The sequence below is a fragment of the Gopherus evgoodei genome, chromosome 1, assembly GCF_007399415.2.
Source record: "Gopherus evgoodei ecotype Sinaloan lineage chromosome 1, rGopEvg1_v1.p, whole genome shotgun sequence".
Taxonomy (NCBI): Eukaryota; Metazoa; Chordata; order Testudines; family Testudinidae; genus Gopherus; species Gopherus evgoodei.
Window position 1 is genome coordinate 120,043,059 of NC_044322.1, and position 16,467 is coordinate 120,059,525.

The following is a 16,467-nucleotide window of genomic DNA, read 5'->3' on the forward strand; positions in this document are numbered from 1 at the left end:
GAGCAAGGAGGGGGATGGACATAAGTAGTCGTAGCCCTTGGAGGGCACCATATATTTACGTTCCACTCCCCGGGCAGCAGGTGGGACAGAGGCGGGAGACTGTTAGATCATATTGGCATTGGCCTGGATCGTCCGTATAAAGGGGAGGGCCACTCTCTTGGAAGCATCAGAGGATAAAATGTCCACCACTGGGTCCTCTACCTCCGGGACCTCCTCAACTTGCAGGTTCATATTTTGTGCGACACGCCTGAGGAGGTCCTGGTGGGCCCTCAAGTCGATTGGTGAAGGGCCTACAGACAACGTTCCGGCTACTGCCTCGTCAGGGGAGGAGGATGAGGAGAGACCTAGGACAAGCGGGTCAGTCGAGGGCTCATCGTAGTGGACAGCCTCTGCCTCCCTTGGGATTTGGGAGTCCTGTGGCTGAACTGACACTTCCTCCGAAGCAGGAGGAGGAGGGTGGCTTATGGTAGCTTCCGGTACCCGGTGTTCTGATGTGGCAGAGCGCGATGGGCCTGGATATGTACCTAGGGCCTGATGATGCCCAAGGTGTCCAGAATGCCCACTGTTGAGGTCTGTGATCCTGAGCCTGGGGCTCGTGGAAAATCGTGGCAGGCACATCGGCGTCTCTGTCCTGGACATATGCACTGTCTGCCTGTGAAGACACGGACGGGTGCCGGGATGGCCAGGGAGGAGGTGAAAGGCCATGGTAAGGGTCCCCCTCTCTCGCTGTTGGTGATCTCCTCGGCAGCGGGGATCGGTATCTGGAGTCATATTGGTGCCGAGAGCGAGACCGGGACCTGCGACCGGCGCAATGCTGGGAGGTTGACCTGGATCTCGAAGGTCTGCAGCAGGAACGGCTTCGAGAGTCGCTGTGCCGGGAGCGGGAGCAATACCGAGAGTACTGGGCCGGAGGCCGAGACGTCGATCTATGCCACGAGTATGACCGGTATCGAGTAGGTGATCGGTGCTGGGACTGCGAGCGGCGTCAGGACCGTGATCATAGATGAGACCGCGAACAGCGCCGGGACCTGGATCGTGATCGGTGCCGGTCTGCCGAGATGACTGAAGGAGGTCTTATTATGGCTGGCTTGCCTCTGGAGTGTAATATCCGCACTGGCGGTGCCGGGGGTTGAGGCAGGACAGACTCCGTCATGGCTATAAGGTCCCTGGCCACGGAGAACATCTCTGGCGTAGAGGGGACCATCAGCTCAACCACAGGACTCGGCGGGGAGCTCTCAGGGACCGGATTCGACGGCCCCTGCAGGACCAGAGTCGACGGTACTGCAGCAGTTGGTGCTGCGGCAGGTGCAGGTGCCGGGCGGTCTGCATGAGGCTGCGTCTGTGCCAAGGGCACAGAGGTAGTGGAGGACTTCGACCTCTTCTGCTTTGGGGAGAGAGATAGATGCCGAGCAGACCCCTGCACCGGAGATGGCCGGTGCCTCGGTGTCTTGGCGGTGCCGGCACGGTCCAGTACCGGAGGAGCGCTGCTAGCAGAGTGCTCAGCGCTCGGTGCCGAGGACGGAAGGTTCAAAGCTGCCTCCATGAGGAGATTCTTCAGGCGAAAGTCTCTTTCTTAGTCCTCTGTTTAAATGCCTTGCAAATACAGTACTTATCCGTAATGTGCGATTCCCCAAGGCACTTTAGACAAGAGTCGTGGGGATCGCTTGTGGGCATCAGCTTATGACAGGCCGAGCACGGTTTAAACCCCGGTGAACCGGGCATGGGCCCCGGCACTGGGTGCGGGTAAGGGGTTAATGCCCAAACCCCGCTGTAACTATATATACTAACTATTCAAGAACTAACCGTAACTATATATAAAACCAGCTATATACAACAACGATAGTGAAGAAACAAGGAGTAACTAGGGAGGTGGAGGACAGCTAAGCCGCACTCCACTGTTCCAATGACTGACATGGACAGTAAGAAGGAACTGAGGAGCGGTCGGGTGGGCAGGGGTATATATCTGGTGCCATGGCGACGCCACTCCAAGGGACAACGCAGCCGACCCACCGGAGGTTGCTAGGGTAAAACTCTTCAGACGAACGTGCATGTGGCGCGCGCACACCTAACTGAAATGGATAGGTGTGCGCCTAACTGGAATGGATATGAGCAAGCACTCGAAGAAGAACCTGTCTTATGAAAGAACACTCAAAGAGCTTGGCTTGTTTAGCCTAACCAAAAAAAGGCTGAGGGGAGATATGATTGCTCCTTATAAATATATCAGAGGGATAAATATCAGGGAGGGAGAGGAATTATTTAAGGTTAGTACCAATGTGGACAAAAGAACAAATGGATATAAAACTGGACACTAGGAAGTTTAGACTTGAAATTAGATGAAGGTTTCTAACCATCAGAGGAGTGAAGTTCTGGAACAGCCTTCCAAGGGGAGTAGTGGAGGCAAAAGACATATCTGGCTTTAAGACTAAACTTGATAAGTTTATGGAGGGGATGGTATGATGGGATAGCCTAATTTTGGCAATTAATTGATCTTTGATTATTAGCAGGTAAATATGCCCAATGGTCTGCGATGAGATGTTAGATGGGGTCGGATCTGAGTTACTACAGAGAATTCTTTCCTGAGTGCTGGCTGGTGAGTCTTGACCACATGCTCAGGCTAACAGATGTATTGCAGCATAAGCTTTTTCGTGGGTCAATACCCACTTCGTGGATGCCTGCATCCGACGAAGTGAGTTTTGATCCACGAAAGCTCATGCTTCAATACGTCTGTCAGTCTATAAGGTGCCACAGGATTTTTCGCTGCTTTTACAGATCCAAACTAACACGGCTACCCCTCTAATACTTGACACATGCTCAGGGTTTAACTGATTGCCATATTTGGGGTCAGGAAGGAATTTTCCTCCAGGGAAGATTGGCAGAGGCCCTGGAGGTTTTTTGCCTTCCTCTGCAGCGTGGGACACAGGTCACTTGCTGGAGGATTCTGTGCACCCTGAGGTCTTTAAACCATGATTTGAGGACTTCAATAACTCAGACATAGGTTAGGGTTTGTTACAGGAGTGAGTGGGTGAGATTCTGTGGCCTGCACTGTGCAGGAGGTCAGACTAGATGATCATAATGGTCCCTTCTGGCCTTAAAGTCTATGAGTCTATCAAACAAGGATATAGTTACTAACAAGTTATTTTTATTCCACTGAAATACTATCCTCCCCCTCTGCGCTGTTTGGCTTTCTAGAAATGCAGCTATATGTAGCACCTGATAACTGAAGTTATGAATCTGGAAGAGAATCTAAAGGCATCTGAAACATAACTGCTAGAATTGTTTTAGTGAATATGGAATTTACCCTCCTCTTTAGAAGTAAAGACGTGGGTAAGTCCCTCGCACTGAGCCATGTTGAACCTGCGGCTAAAGGTTACAAGGGTCCTTGTTATTGGCTCAAAGTAATTCTCAGAGATTTCCATCTGTTCATTGTGGGGCAAGGACAGGTTGCTTGGAAAAGACCTTTACTGAGAACACCTCTGGCTTCTTTCCAATCTATATTTAGTTTGGGATTCTTCAAACAAATGCAAACTTGTCTTCTGAAATTTGTAAGATTTCATTTGAATATTAAAAGTTAAGAATGTAATCTCAGCAGGGATTCCCATTCAGCCTTAACATCTCTACTTCTTTGTGGGAAAACTGGAGGATGAGGAAGAATAGAAAGATTTTTTTGTGATTTTTGGCTTCTTTATTTAGGTTCAGGGAAAGAGAAGTCTAGACCCTCTAACACAGAGGTGGGCAAACTATGGCCCGTGGGACTGTCCTGCCTGGCCCCCAAGCTCCAGGCCCAGGAGGCTAGCCCCAAGTCCTTCCCCCACTGTTCTCTCTCCCCTGCAAGCCTCAGCTCGCTTGCTGTGCTGTGGGTGTTGGGGCTGGGAGCTTCTGGGGCAGCGCAGATGCAGAGCCCAGCCTGACCCGGGCTCTGTGCTGTGTGGCAGCGGTGGTGTGGCCCGGCTCCAGCTGGGTGGCACGGCTGTAGCGCCGCCAGTCACCAGTGCTCCAGGCAGTGTGGTAAGGGGGCAGGGAGTGGGGGGGCTGGATAGAGGGCAGGGGAGTTCAGGGTGGTGGTCAGGGGACAAGGGTGTAGATAGGGATGGGGCAGTTGGGGGGGAACACGGGGTTGAATAGGGGCAGGGATTCCAGGGGTGGGGGGCGCAGTCAGGAAGGAAGGGGGGTTGGATGGGGCAGCAGGGGGCAGTTAGGGGCAGCGGTTCCGGGGGCAGTCAGGGGACTGGGAGAAGGAGTGGTTGGATGGGCGGAGTCCCGGGTGGGGGGGGCGGGGTGTAGATAGGAGGTGGGAGGGGGCCACAACCCCCTCCCCTAACCATCCCTCCATACAATTTATGAAACTCAATGCAGCCCTCAGGCCACCCCTGCTCTAACAGGTCTGCCCTGGTTCTAGACAGAGGCTTTATAAATTCTGAGGCTGTCTACAAACTTTTTCCCCATAATCACCTTTGACAGCTGCTGAAAATCAGGCTAAAGGAAAGCTTCCTATGAAAAAGAGACCTAAGCAAAGGAGACTACTCTGACTTTAGTGACACATGCAATACCCAGTTTGCCCTAAATGGAAAGGTTATCCTTTCATAATTTTGGACTCTTTGGACATAGCTTTGGACTCTTGCCACAGCTTCACGGAAAGCAAGACAATGGACAAGACCAAAGCACTAAAAAAGTGTGCTCCCTGCTTTGCACTCAGACATACATAATGGTTGGTCGGAGCAATATGGATGAGTAACTGAGGGAGATAAACTGAGATCAGTTGTGTCACCCTACCAGGGGAAATACAGCAGAAATTAAGGAAGAGATATCACTGCACTATCAGAGACTGAGATTATTAATCTTCAAGTTTTAAATTAATGTAACAAGTACAAGTATTTCTATAAGGTATATTTTTGGACCAATCTTTGCAGTACATCAGCCTCTTTTCAACTGGTTTTCAAAGCTCCACAGATTGAAATACTGAGAGCAGGTCATTATCCAATGTCACCTAGAATGAACTGGTCCAAAGTTATGGAGCAAGTCCTCAAGGAATCCATTTTGGAGCACTTGGAGAAGAAGAAGTTGATCAGGAACAGTCAATACGGATTCACCAAGGGCACATCACGCCTGACCAACCTGATTGCCTTCAATGAGGAGATGACTGGCTCTGTGAATATGGGAAAAGTGGTGGACGTGATATATCTTGACGTTAGCAAAGCTTTTGATATGGTCTCCCACAGTATTCTTGGCAGCAAGTTAAAAAAGTATGGATTGGATTAATGGACTATAAGGTGGATAGAAAGTTGGCTAGATTGTTGGGCTCAATGGGTAGTGATCTATGGCTCAATTTGGTTGGGATTGGTCCTGCTTTGAGCAGGGGGTTGGGACTAGACCTCCTGAGGTCTCGTCCAACCCTAATCTTCTAAGATTCTATGATACAAGGCTTTAAATTATTGCATTATTTGACTTATCAGCATCTCTCATTCTAAGATCAAATAATTTACAAATACAAAACAGATTGCATCAACTTAACATATTCAGTTTTGATCTACCAATAGAACTGTTTTCTAGATTAAGTTTTTTAACCAATTCCAAAACAGATGTGAATTAAAGTCTATTACAAAGAGAGAAGAAAAATATTTTATATTACCCTGAGCATGTCTAAAATCTAAGTGATTCTATAAAGCTCTTATGTATTAAAAACATGACAAATGCACATGTGGTTCTTTATTACAGCTATCTTATAAAATCACCTTGAAATCTGTGAAAATGGCTGCTTAAAGAAAAAGAATGTAAAAGAATGCTAATTATTTGGATGATCTTCCTGCTTGCTGATAATTATTTTCCCCATATCCTGTTAGAGATTAGAGTTCTTGAAGAAACAAGGGTCTGATCCGCTTCTCATTCCCTTAAATTATTCTTATATCACATGCAGAACGGACTCAGATACTCAATTTAAAAGGAATTGCTTGCTAATGTTTTTAAGTGCAGACAAAGCTGTTCTGTACTCTCTTCAGAGTAAAAACCGCCTGCCAAATATTAAAAGCATAGCGCTTACAAGCAAGATAGAACTACTTGCAGTGATAAACAGAAAATACTACAAAAACTAAAAAGTTAGGCTTGTAGAATATTAACCTAGGAAGAAAACATTAGGCATAGGTTGAGATGTGGCAGATGCTTTTCAACACTAGTGAGGTGAGACCATTCCACAGATACATTTTGCCACAATGAAGATTTCAGTACCATTTCAAGACTTTTACAGTCTGTTAATCATGATTCAACAACCTCAATGAATATACTGGCAGACTACTTTTACAAGACGAACTGTAAATTTAGTGCTTGTGAGAAAGACCAGATTGAAAGAAAATGAAAAGAAAGTCCTCTAGTCACATACTGTTAGAGCTATGGCAGCAGTCAAATTCCATTCTTCTTCTAGAGGGATCACTCTCTACAAGTGAGAGGTTAATTTAGTATCTTTTCTGTCTAATCAGTGGCAATCCAACATGGTCTACATGGACCCCGTGACATAGCAATGCAGTGCTTAAGAGCTAGTTATCTGGGGGGAAATTCTAAATTGGTGAAACAAGCATACTGGATACAGTTCGGTTTTTAAAATCAAGCTCACCAAGTGTATCTCAACTGGTAAAATACATGAAATTTCACGCTTAAAAACATCAGGCTTTGCATTCGATACAACAGGTCAGAGCCATCCTACTTGCTTGCTTGAGTCAACCTGAGATGGTCTGGTGGGCAGTATTATGAAGCCAGCTATGGTTCTCTTCACTAGGACTGTCTATTTGAACTCCTGCAAGGCATCACTAGGCATGATAGACTAAGCCTGTTCTGGAAGCTGGGAAGAAGCATCTCAGTGCATGCAATAGGCACAGGGGGCTGAGACTCAGATAAGAGGCTGGGACACGTTTGGTACATGCCACAGGTACAGTGATGAGAGGAGGGAAAGGAGAACACCCGTTGAGATGAATGGGGCAGTTCAGCTTCTCAGAGATAGTATTTCAAGGTGTAATCATCTCCATGGGATATTTCTCACAGGCATATTCTCATCTGAATGAGATGAATAGGCCAGTTTACACAGTTTGCAGAGGTGTGTGCAGAGCCCCTTCTCACTCCATCTCCCCAATATGGGATGGAGACTCTGGGGCTACCCTCCTCCTCCCCCCCTTGTACCTCCAGCTCATACATGTGCTACTTACAACCCAAGACTATACTTTCTCCTCCCCAAGAGTTTTCCAGCCCTACTAGAGCATGAAGGGGACACAACGAAACATGATCTAGTTTACCTCTAACAAAATCTATTTTCCACATATGTTCAACACAGTCCTACTAAATTTTTAACAAATCTATCATGATAGCAAAACCATTGTTTCTGACTAAATTTATAATTGAAGCAATGCATTTCAACTTTCTACAGCAGTAAATATATTAACATATTGTATTTTTAAGAAGTGAAGAAAACCTTAACGACCAAAGTCTGACACACATGCTCCTATTACAACTTTAATTGGAAATGTCTGTATCATTAAAAAAGCCCACATCATTTGGCACTAATTCTACAGAGCTGGACATGCCCTTTGCAAGATCATAACTTCAATAATTTTGGCAGTGTTCAGATCTCTATTAACTGACTTGTTCAAAGGGAGAGAGTTCTGGAAAGATAGATTGTATATAAAAAACAACTGAAGCATAATGAAGAGCAAATTTATTAGAACAAACATTTAAGATATCCGTTTTAATGCTAAAACACTGATATTTATATTAAAATTCATACTTATGAAAAATAGATATTCGAGTACTTCCAAAATTAAAAAAAAAAAGAAAAGAAAAGAAAGTTCATATAACTCATTTTATTTCCTTCAGATGTGCTTACAGAGATTTTAAGTGAGATTTTTCTACAAAGCAAAGGAGTAGAAGCAATTAACATTATGATAAAAAACTGCATAAAAATAAAATAAACTTTAATTCTTAAAAGAATGCTGTGTATTTACTACAAATCAAACTTCTTCAGGAATTTCCCCATACATTTACTTTATTCTTATTCAGTTACTAAGACCATATAATCAAAACTGTATCATAGAAAAAAGTTATCTGCATGAGCAGTCTTTAAACTTACTGAATTTAGGTCTTGTACTGCATTATTCATATGAATGACATTCAATCAAATTTTGTGGTTATAGCAGAGATGTGACTAACATGGCACTTTTGTACTGCACATTTTTGCTTAAACATAATAAGCAAATAACTACAGTTAGTTCTCTGACCATGACCACATACTGACACTTAAAAATCATGAAAGTTGCCAAACCAAAGTGCTGAAACATAGACAAACCTAAGATGGTTGGTTAGCTTCTCTTAACATGTTTTTTGTAACAATGTGTTAATATAAATTTGGCATATTAGCTATAGCATGTTGTTCATTGCACTGACAAAGGCCATAAATTAATACTTGTAAAATAAAGCACTTTCATAGTAAATACGTTGCTAAACATTAAAGCTATATGAAAGGGAGAAGGATACTTCCATGTGCATAGGGTATTCTTGGACAACCACTTTGACAAAACTATATAAATGACTCTTTCCCTCCACAGGTTAACAAATAACTCAGGATCAGCATAAAATTCTGGCTTGGACAGGCAAAACTTCCACTATTTTCCTTATACTGCTCTACATCCCCTACATTGTGCCACTACTCTTTCCTACAAATGAAAAGTAATCCAGCTAGCTTCACTGTAGCATGCAATGAAAGCAGACTCTGCTTAAAACAAGCTATCCCGCCACATCCTAGACCAACTGTACAAAACAAGTCAAGAGCCTAGTTTTAGCTAGGAGTCAAAGATGGTTGAGATCCCATTTTGACACACACAGCTAGGCCAGCTGCAATTATGGATATACATTTAAAGTTCTGTCCATCAAATGTGTGTGTTGTTTAGGTTAATTTTTGTATTTGTCTTCTAACTAGGACAGAAATTAAAAGCTTCACAACTTACTGTTCATGGAAATCCAGCATTGGTGGTTCAAACCGGATAGGTCTGCAATTCCCCCGATAAAGAGATATACTGCAAAAAAAAAAAAAAAAAAAGGCTCTGTAACAGAAGTTGTTACTGTGCAGTGCTTTAGTACATACGTTTATGAATAAACTTACTGGATGGTTTTAAGTGAACAGATCTGAAAATTATGTTGAATGCATTCTATCAAATGCAGAGACAAACAGGATTATGTTATATTAAGACTATACATCTTAAATAGCTACAGTTTAAGCCAACATTTTAATTTTTCCCTCCACAATTATATCCATTCCAATACAAACAAAATACCAAGACGAAACATTAGGGAAACACATCAATGTCCAAACACATATGTCCATTCGGACATATGACAATATTTCATGCACATATGATTGGTCTCTTACAGAACCATATCCACACATTACAAAGAGGAACAAGAAGGAAGAATAATTAATTTCAAATTGAAATTGAACTTCACTTGCTGAACCCAAAATATTTTACTTCTCTTTGAATGAAATAGATGTGATTGAATTGGAGCTGCTCTGTAATTTATGAATACTGTATGCTAACCAGGTCATTGCTTTAATGTACAACTATATTGGTTTAGTTTAAAAGGGATCTGTAAGAAAAACAAACAGGAAGGGGGAAAATGGCTCAAAATAAGCCACTTCTCAATGAAACTGGAAAAGGCTTGGGAACCAGAATATTAAGAGAACTGTGGCAAGTTTTAAAGAAAGAATCCTCTCAAGGGAAGAAGTTTCTAGGGGTGTCTGAAGAAGTTAGCAATGACTAGATAACGAATGGAATGCTGACCATATTATACTCTTCAGCCACTAGGTGGCATTGTGTATAACACAGTAGAACCTCAGAGTTAAAACACCTTGGGAATGGAGGTATTCGTAACTCTGAAGTGTTTAACTCTAAACAAAACATTATAGCTGTTCTTTCAAAAGTTTACAACTGAACCTAATACAGCTTTGAAACTTTACTATGCAGAAGAAAAATGCTGCTTTTAACCATCTTAATTTAAATGAAACAAGCACAGAAAGTTTCCTTATCTTGTCAAAAAAAATTTACCCTCCACCCTTTTTTTTTTAGCCGTTTATGTTTAACACAGTGCTGTACAGTATTTTCTTTTTTCCTTTTTTTTTTTTTGGTGGGGGTGGTCTCTGCTGCCTGATGGCATATTTCCAGTTTCAAATTAGGTGTGGGGCTAACTAGTCAGTTAGCAACTCCGATGTTCATAACTCCGAGGTTCTACTGTATCTTAACTTCAGCTAACCTCAGCCCTACCTGGCAATACTTTAAAAGATCTTATGGAAGACATCTCTGGTGTATCTCTCTGAGGGGAAGCTCTGTAGTCAGACTCTATGTGATACAGAAGCCTGACTTGCTAGCAACAGACCTGCAACCTACCATGTACAAAGAATAGGTGACAATGACCATCAGAGGATAGTAAGCCTTTAGGTAAGATAGGCATGTGTAAAGACTTGCTTTAAAATTCTCTCTAAATGCTGTGTTTCTACTTTTAAACAATGCTTTGATTTTAAAAAGGCTGTTTTGTCACAATACCCCTGATCACAGACTCACAAAGGGAAGCGCCACAGGTGCCAAACTCTGTCGCTCCTGCTGGGCAAGCACAGTTGATGCACAAGGTATGTCTACACTGCAATTAAACACTCATGGCTGACCTGTGGTCAACTGACTTGGGTTCCCTGGGCTTGCACAGTGGGTCTAACTGCGGAGCAGATGTATAGGCTTGGGCTGGTGCCTGGGCTCAGTGTCCCAGAATCCAGGCTCCAGACTGTGCCTGAAGTGAACGTTTACACTACAATTAGACAGCCCCATAGTGCGAGCCCGAGACAGCAGACACGGGCCAGCCAGGAGTATTTAACTGCAGTGTAGACATACCCCCAGGATACTGTAACACAGGGCCTGGTCTATGAATGGGAAAATTGTGGATTTGTATCCTGAGATAGGTAAAGATCCCTGATATCTGAGGGACTGCAATTAGAGAGACCAGAAAAGGGACAGTTATGTAACTAGTCCTGTAATTGTGACAATGGGATTTGAAAAGAAATTGTGCACATGTGAACCTAAATCTCTCCCATTGTACTTCAAAGAAAAGCTAAATATTGATCAAATTTAAGGGCATATGTCCATATTTCAACCACAGTGTAGTTGGGGAACCAATTACAAAATTAAAATACCAGACAAAATTTTAGATGTATGTATTTTAGAACCAGATTAAAGCCTTGACCATGACCAAACCAGTAATATGTTTGCAAAACCAATGAAGTCTTAGCAATATGAGCCCTCAGCAAAGATTTAACAGCTCAGTGCTGAAGTGAGAACTGGCCATGTGAGAAAATTAGAGAGGCTCTAATGTGTAACTAAGCCACTTACCAGTGGTCAGACTGACAGAGTGGTTGTGCATATTCATAGCTGCTTTAAAATTCAGTCATTAAGAAGTTAAACTGCATTATGGCATCTCTAATTTTTATTCTAACCCACACAATATAGTTTCAAAACAGTTATTTGTGAAAGGTGGGCACTCTCAATGCAAATTCCTCAACATCAAAATTTAAAAACTTCTTTGGACCCATATTCTTTTCTGTATTTACTGCTTCCACTCCAACTGTGCTATTTTAAACTGTATAACGAATTTGCTCCAAAGGAGACAAGCTTGTGCCTTTCTGCAACTACTCTCCTACATGGATTTTTAAATAGTTTTGAATGGTACTCTAAAGCAATCTTTTTGGTATACTATGGTTTGGAACTAATGGCGCACTTAGGGATAACTCAATACTTGGTCGGGAGGTCATGGCTGGGAGTGGGGCTGAAGCAGAACTTTCCTCTGTGTCCCCCTGGTTTGGGGACCTCTCGGTTACACTTTGCTCACTTTTTGAAGGTTTTCTTCACAACCATAATGGCTAGAGAGACTTTTAAATAAAAAGACAAAATTCTGGAGAACAAGATGGCAGAAACCACAAAAAGCAACGTGGTCACATTCGGGGATACTCTGCCTAATCTGAGTCCTAGCCCTCTATGCTGTTAGAGGAGCTTTAAACATTTTAAAATAAATTTCCTTTTGCCAATTATCTTTTCTGAATCCTAATTTCCCCCCATATGTGAATTCTAAGGCATCTGGAGTCAGGGCCTATTTTTCTTCAGTTCCAGAATGGTATAAACAAACAGGAATTAATGGTGACAATTCATAGTAGAGTAACAAAAGGTGACTAGGACCCTAAAGGGACAGATTTATGAGGAAAGAAATTACAGTAATACAGTTTGGTTAAACAAAGAAAAGTGAAAAAGGCATATAATGGTCAACATTTGTAGGGTTAAACTCCAATGGTTTACCTCCGTATCTTAAACTATAACTAAGAATAAAGAGATTAAGAGAGTATCAGGAAAAATGTCTAACCAGTAAAGTCCATGACTGTGGTATAGTCTTTCAGTAGAAGGAGTTAAAGTACTATTTCTTGTACAGTGTTTATAGCTAGACTGAACAGGAGTCTTAAGAAAATATAAAACAGGGACCAAAATCTACATTGGCATGAAGAATGTACTACATGTCCCAGTAGATTTTCTCCCTCTAATTTTTTAGATGAAATAGGCTCTGAAACTGACTGGATCTACCTATTTATCCACCCAAATTATTTCTTACGCAATAGTAAGAGCCTTAAAGAAGCCAGCTGCTTAAGTATTTTATTAGAACTATATAGACATCAGATTTATGCTGGAGTTTGCCCACCAAAACAAGGGATTTATTACCAGGGGATCTATTTTAACTCTAAGGTAAAATGAAAGTTGAACTCAAAAGAAAGAGTGGCTTTAGAGATTCATTTAAAAGGAAAAGTGACTGACCTCTACAGATATTCACAATTCTCACAGGGTTAACAGCTACTGGGAAGGCCATCTTGCAAGGCAAGTATTTTAATACCCATAGTTTAAGTTCTGTGGCACCTTATAGACTAACAGACGTTTTGGAGCATGAGCTTTCGTGGGGGAATACCCACTTCGTCAGATGCATGTCGTGGAAATTTCCAGGGGCAGGTATATATATGCTAGCAAGCTAGAGATAACGAGGTTAGTTCAATCAGGGAGGAGGAGGCCCTGTTCAATCAGGGAGGAGAAACTGGTTTTGTAGTTGGCAAGCCATTCACAATCTTTGTTTAATCCTGAGCTGATGGCGTCAAATTTGCAGATGAACTGAAGCTCAGCAGTTTCTCTTTGAAGTCTGGTCCTGAAGTTTTTTTGCTGCAGGATGGCCACCTTAAGGTCTGCTATAGTGTGGCCAGGGAGGTTGAAGTGTTCTCCTACAGGTTTTTGTATATTGCCATTCCTAATATCTGATTTGTGTCCATTTATCCTTTTCCGTAGAGACTGTCCAGTTTGGCCGATGTACATAGCAGGGGGCATTGCTGGCATATGACGGCGTATATTACATTGGTGGATGTGCAGGTGAATGAACCGGTGATGGTGTGGCTGATCTGGTTAGGTCCTGTGATGGTGTCGCTGGTGTAGATATGTGGGCAGAGTTGGCATCGAGGTTTGTTGCATGGATGGGTTCCTGAGCTAGAGTTCCTATGGTGCGGTGTGCAGTTACTGGTGAGAATGTGTTTCAGGTTGGCAGGTTGTCTGTGGGCGAGGACTGGCCTGCCACCCAAGGCCTGTGAAAGTGTGGGATCATTGTCCAGGATGGGTTGTAGATCCCTGATGATGCGTTGGAGGGGTTTTAGCTGGGGACTGTATGTCATGGCCAGTGGAGTCCTGTTGGTTTCTTTCTTGGGTTTGTCTTGCAGTAGGAGGCTTCTGGGTACACGTCTGGCTCTGTTGATCTTATTAATACCCGCACGAGGAAATAAGGAAACAGATCAACAGAGCCAGACGTGTACCCAGAAGCCTCCTACTGCAAGACAAACCCAAGAAAAGAAACCAACAGGACTCCACTGGCCATGACATACAGTCCCCAGCTAAAACCCCTCCAACGCATCATCAGGGATCTACAACCCATCCTGGACAATGATCCCACACTTTCACAGGCCTTGGGTGGCAGGCCAGTCCTCGCCCACAGACAACCTGCCAACCTGAAACATATTCTCACCAGTAACTGCACACCGCACCATAGTAACTCTAGCTCAGGAACCCATCCATGCAACAAACCTCGATGCCAACTCTGCCCACATATCTACACCAGCGACACCATCACAGGACCTAACCAGATCAGCCACACCATCACCGGTTCATTCACCTGCACATCCACCAATGTAATATACGCCGTTATATGCCAGCAATGCCCCCTGCTATGTACATCGGCCAAACTGGACAGTCTCTACGGAAAAGGATAAATGGACACAAATCAGATATTAGGAATGGCAATATACAAAAACCTGTAGGAGAACACTTCAATCTCCCTGGCCACACTATAGCAGACCTTAAGGTGGCCATCCTGCAGCAAAAAAACTTCAGGACCAGACTTCAAAGAGAAACTGCTGAGCTTCAGTTCATCTGCAAATTTGACACCATCAGCTCAGGATTAAATAAAGACTGTGAATGGCTTGCCAACTACAAAACCAGTTTCTCCTCCCTGATTGAACAGGGTCTCATCCTCCCTGATTGAACTAACCTCGTTATCTCTAGCTTGCTTGCATATATATACCTGCCCCTGGAAATTTCCACGACATGCATCTGACGAAGTGGGTATTCCCCCACGAAAGCTCATGCTCCAAAACGTCTGTTAGTCTATAAGGTGCCACAGAATTCTTTGCTGCTTTTACAGATCCAGACTAACACGGCTACCCCTCTGATAATTTAAGTTGTTGAATAGTAGAGTTTTCAGAGAACCTTCTAAAAAATGTCAGGATCAAAGAGTGCTTTTTTCGCCCCTCACAATTCTTGACTTTCCTATAACTTAAGAATATCAGAACTAGGAAGCAGACATTTATTCTGGGACACTCTATATTACTGTAGAATGCGACTTTTTTGGACTCATATTCTTGGACCCTGGCCCCCTGCCTGCATGAAAAAAATATTTCAAGGCTTCTGACAGTGGGAACAAGGCTTACTCTGTGGTTATATAGTCCCCCCAAAGTGACTAAAAATGGTACTGAGGTTCCATGTTTATTTCTCTCAATGTCTTCAACAGCAAGTCAATTCAGAAGTATTTTTTAATTGCCAGCCCTGCAAGCAATTTGAGGTCTAAAAAATAAAAGTCAAGCTATTATTTTGGCTTAGGAGTGAACATTAATATACACAGCTGACACACAGTTAATTCTGTTGATGGTACAAACCAAAAAGTAATTCAGCTAACTCTTCTTCCGCTTCTCAGCTCTGAAGTGTTTGCAGGAATAAAAGGCAGTAGGAGTTATTCGTCGCTGAAGCAAACCTATGACTCTCATACTTGCAGAAAACCGATTTGTTCAGAAGGTGTTTTTTCTTTGTGGCCAATAGATCAGTGGTGCCCAAAGCTTTCCTGTCACACCCGCTTTACCAGTAATGGAATCTGTCCACATGCCCCTTCCAGTACTGCACAGTAGGCCCAGCAGAGGAGCATGGGTGAAGGTGGAAGGTAATTATCACCACTGAAATTTGACCAGGGCCTTTTCATGGGCTATTCCAGTGCAACTGTTATGGTCTTTGGACCCTACAAAAGTGGGAGCTGGAGTAGGGCTACCTACCTGACTCAGATGAGATTGCTACCTACTGAGACACCAATGTCTTTCTGCAGAACCTACATGTATTCCTTGAAGATCTACAACTAAGTACTGTCTCAGCCCTGCCCTGCTTAGCTTGTGAGATCTAATAAGCTTACAGCCCAAGGTGGGATGGCTACAGGCCAATTTAAACACAATAGGCAAGCACCCAAACTTTTCTAAACCAGGTAAGTCTCTTCATCTTCCTTATTTTTAAATTGACATTTGTTATGGTTTTTAAATATGAAAATGTAGAACTGGGCATCTGCTAATCAGACTCACCACTGAACAGGCAACATTAGCAGTTACTATGCATGCATACTGCCATGTAAAGATCTTCTGAAACAGAAATTTGAGATATTCTACATTGATTTGATTTCATGCTAACACTTCTGAACTGCACCAAATGCAACATTTTGGCAACAACTTATTAATAATCATGCTTCAGTGGCATCTAGAACACTATCTCACAAAGACCGCAACAAGAAAGTCTACTTTGAACTCAGTAATAAAATGAAATTTCGTTATTTATAAACCAATGTTAACCATATTGGGGTGTTTTTGAAAACCTAATATGCTAGAACATGAGATGAACACAAAAATATCATGCTTACATTTACAATGAATTCTACTGTAATCATGCTTAAGGGTTTTAACCAAAAAAAAAGAAAGCTTTTTTTACTACACTACTGAAACGATCAATTAAGTTTGGTTCTGTTTAGGAGACAGATATACAACTGAGTCCTAACATCAGCTGTATAAAAAACTTCTCC

General features: G+C 42.8%; 1 protein-coding gene across 1 annotated transcript in view; it reads right to left on the reverse strand.

The window, feature by feature from the left end:
• Positions 1–16,467, reverse strand: part of TMEM131 (transmembrane protein 131) — a 127,397-nt gene that overhangs the window by 83,730 nt on the left and 27,200 nt on the right. The window contains exon 2 of the mRNA XM_030570930.1: positions 8,979–9,047. Coding sequence (XP_030426790.1) covers positions 8,979–8,998 — 20 coding nt within the window. The 5' untranslated portion in view covers positions 8,999–9,047. The remainder of the gene's footprint in view (positions 1–8,978; positions 9,048–16,467) is intronic.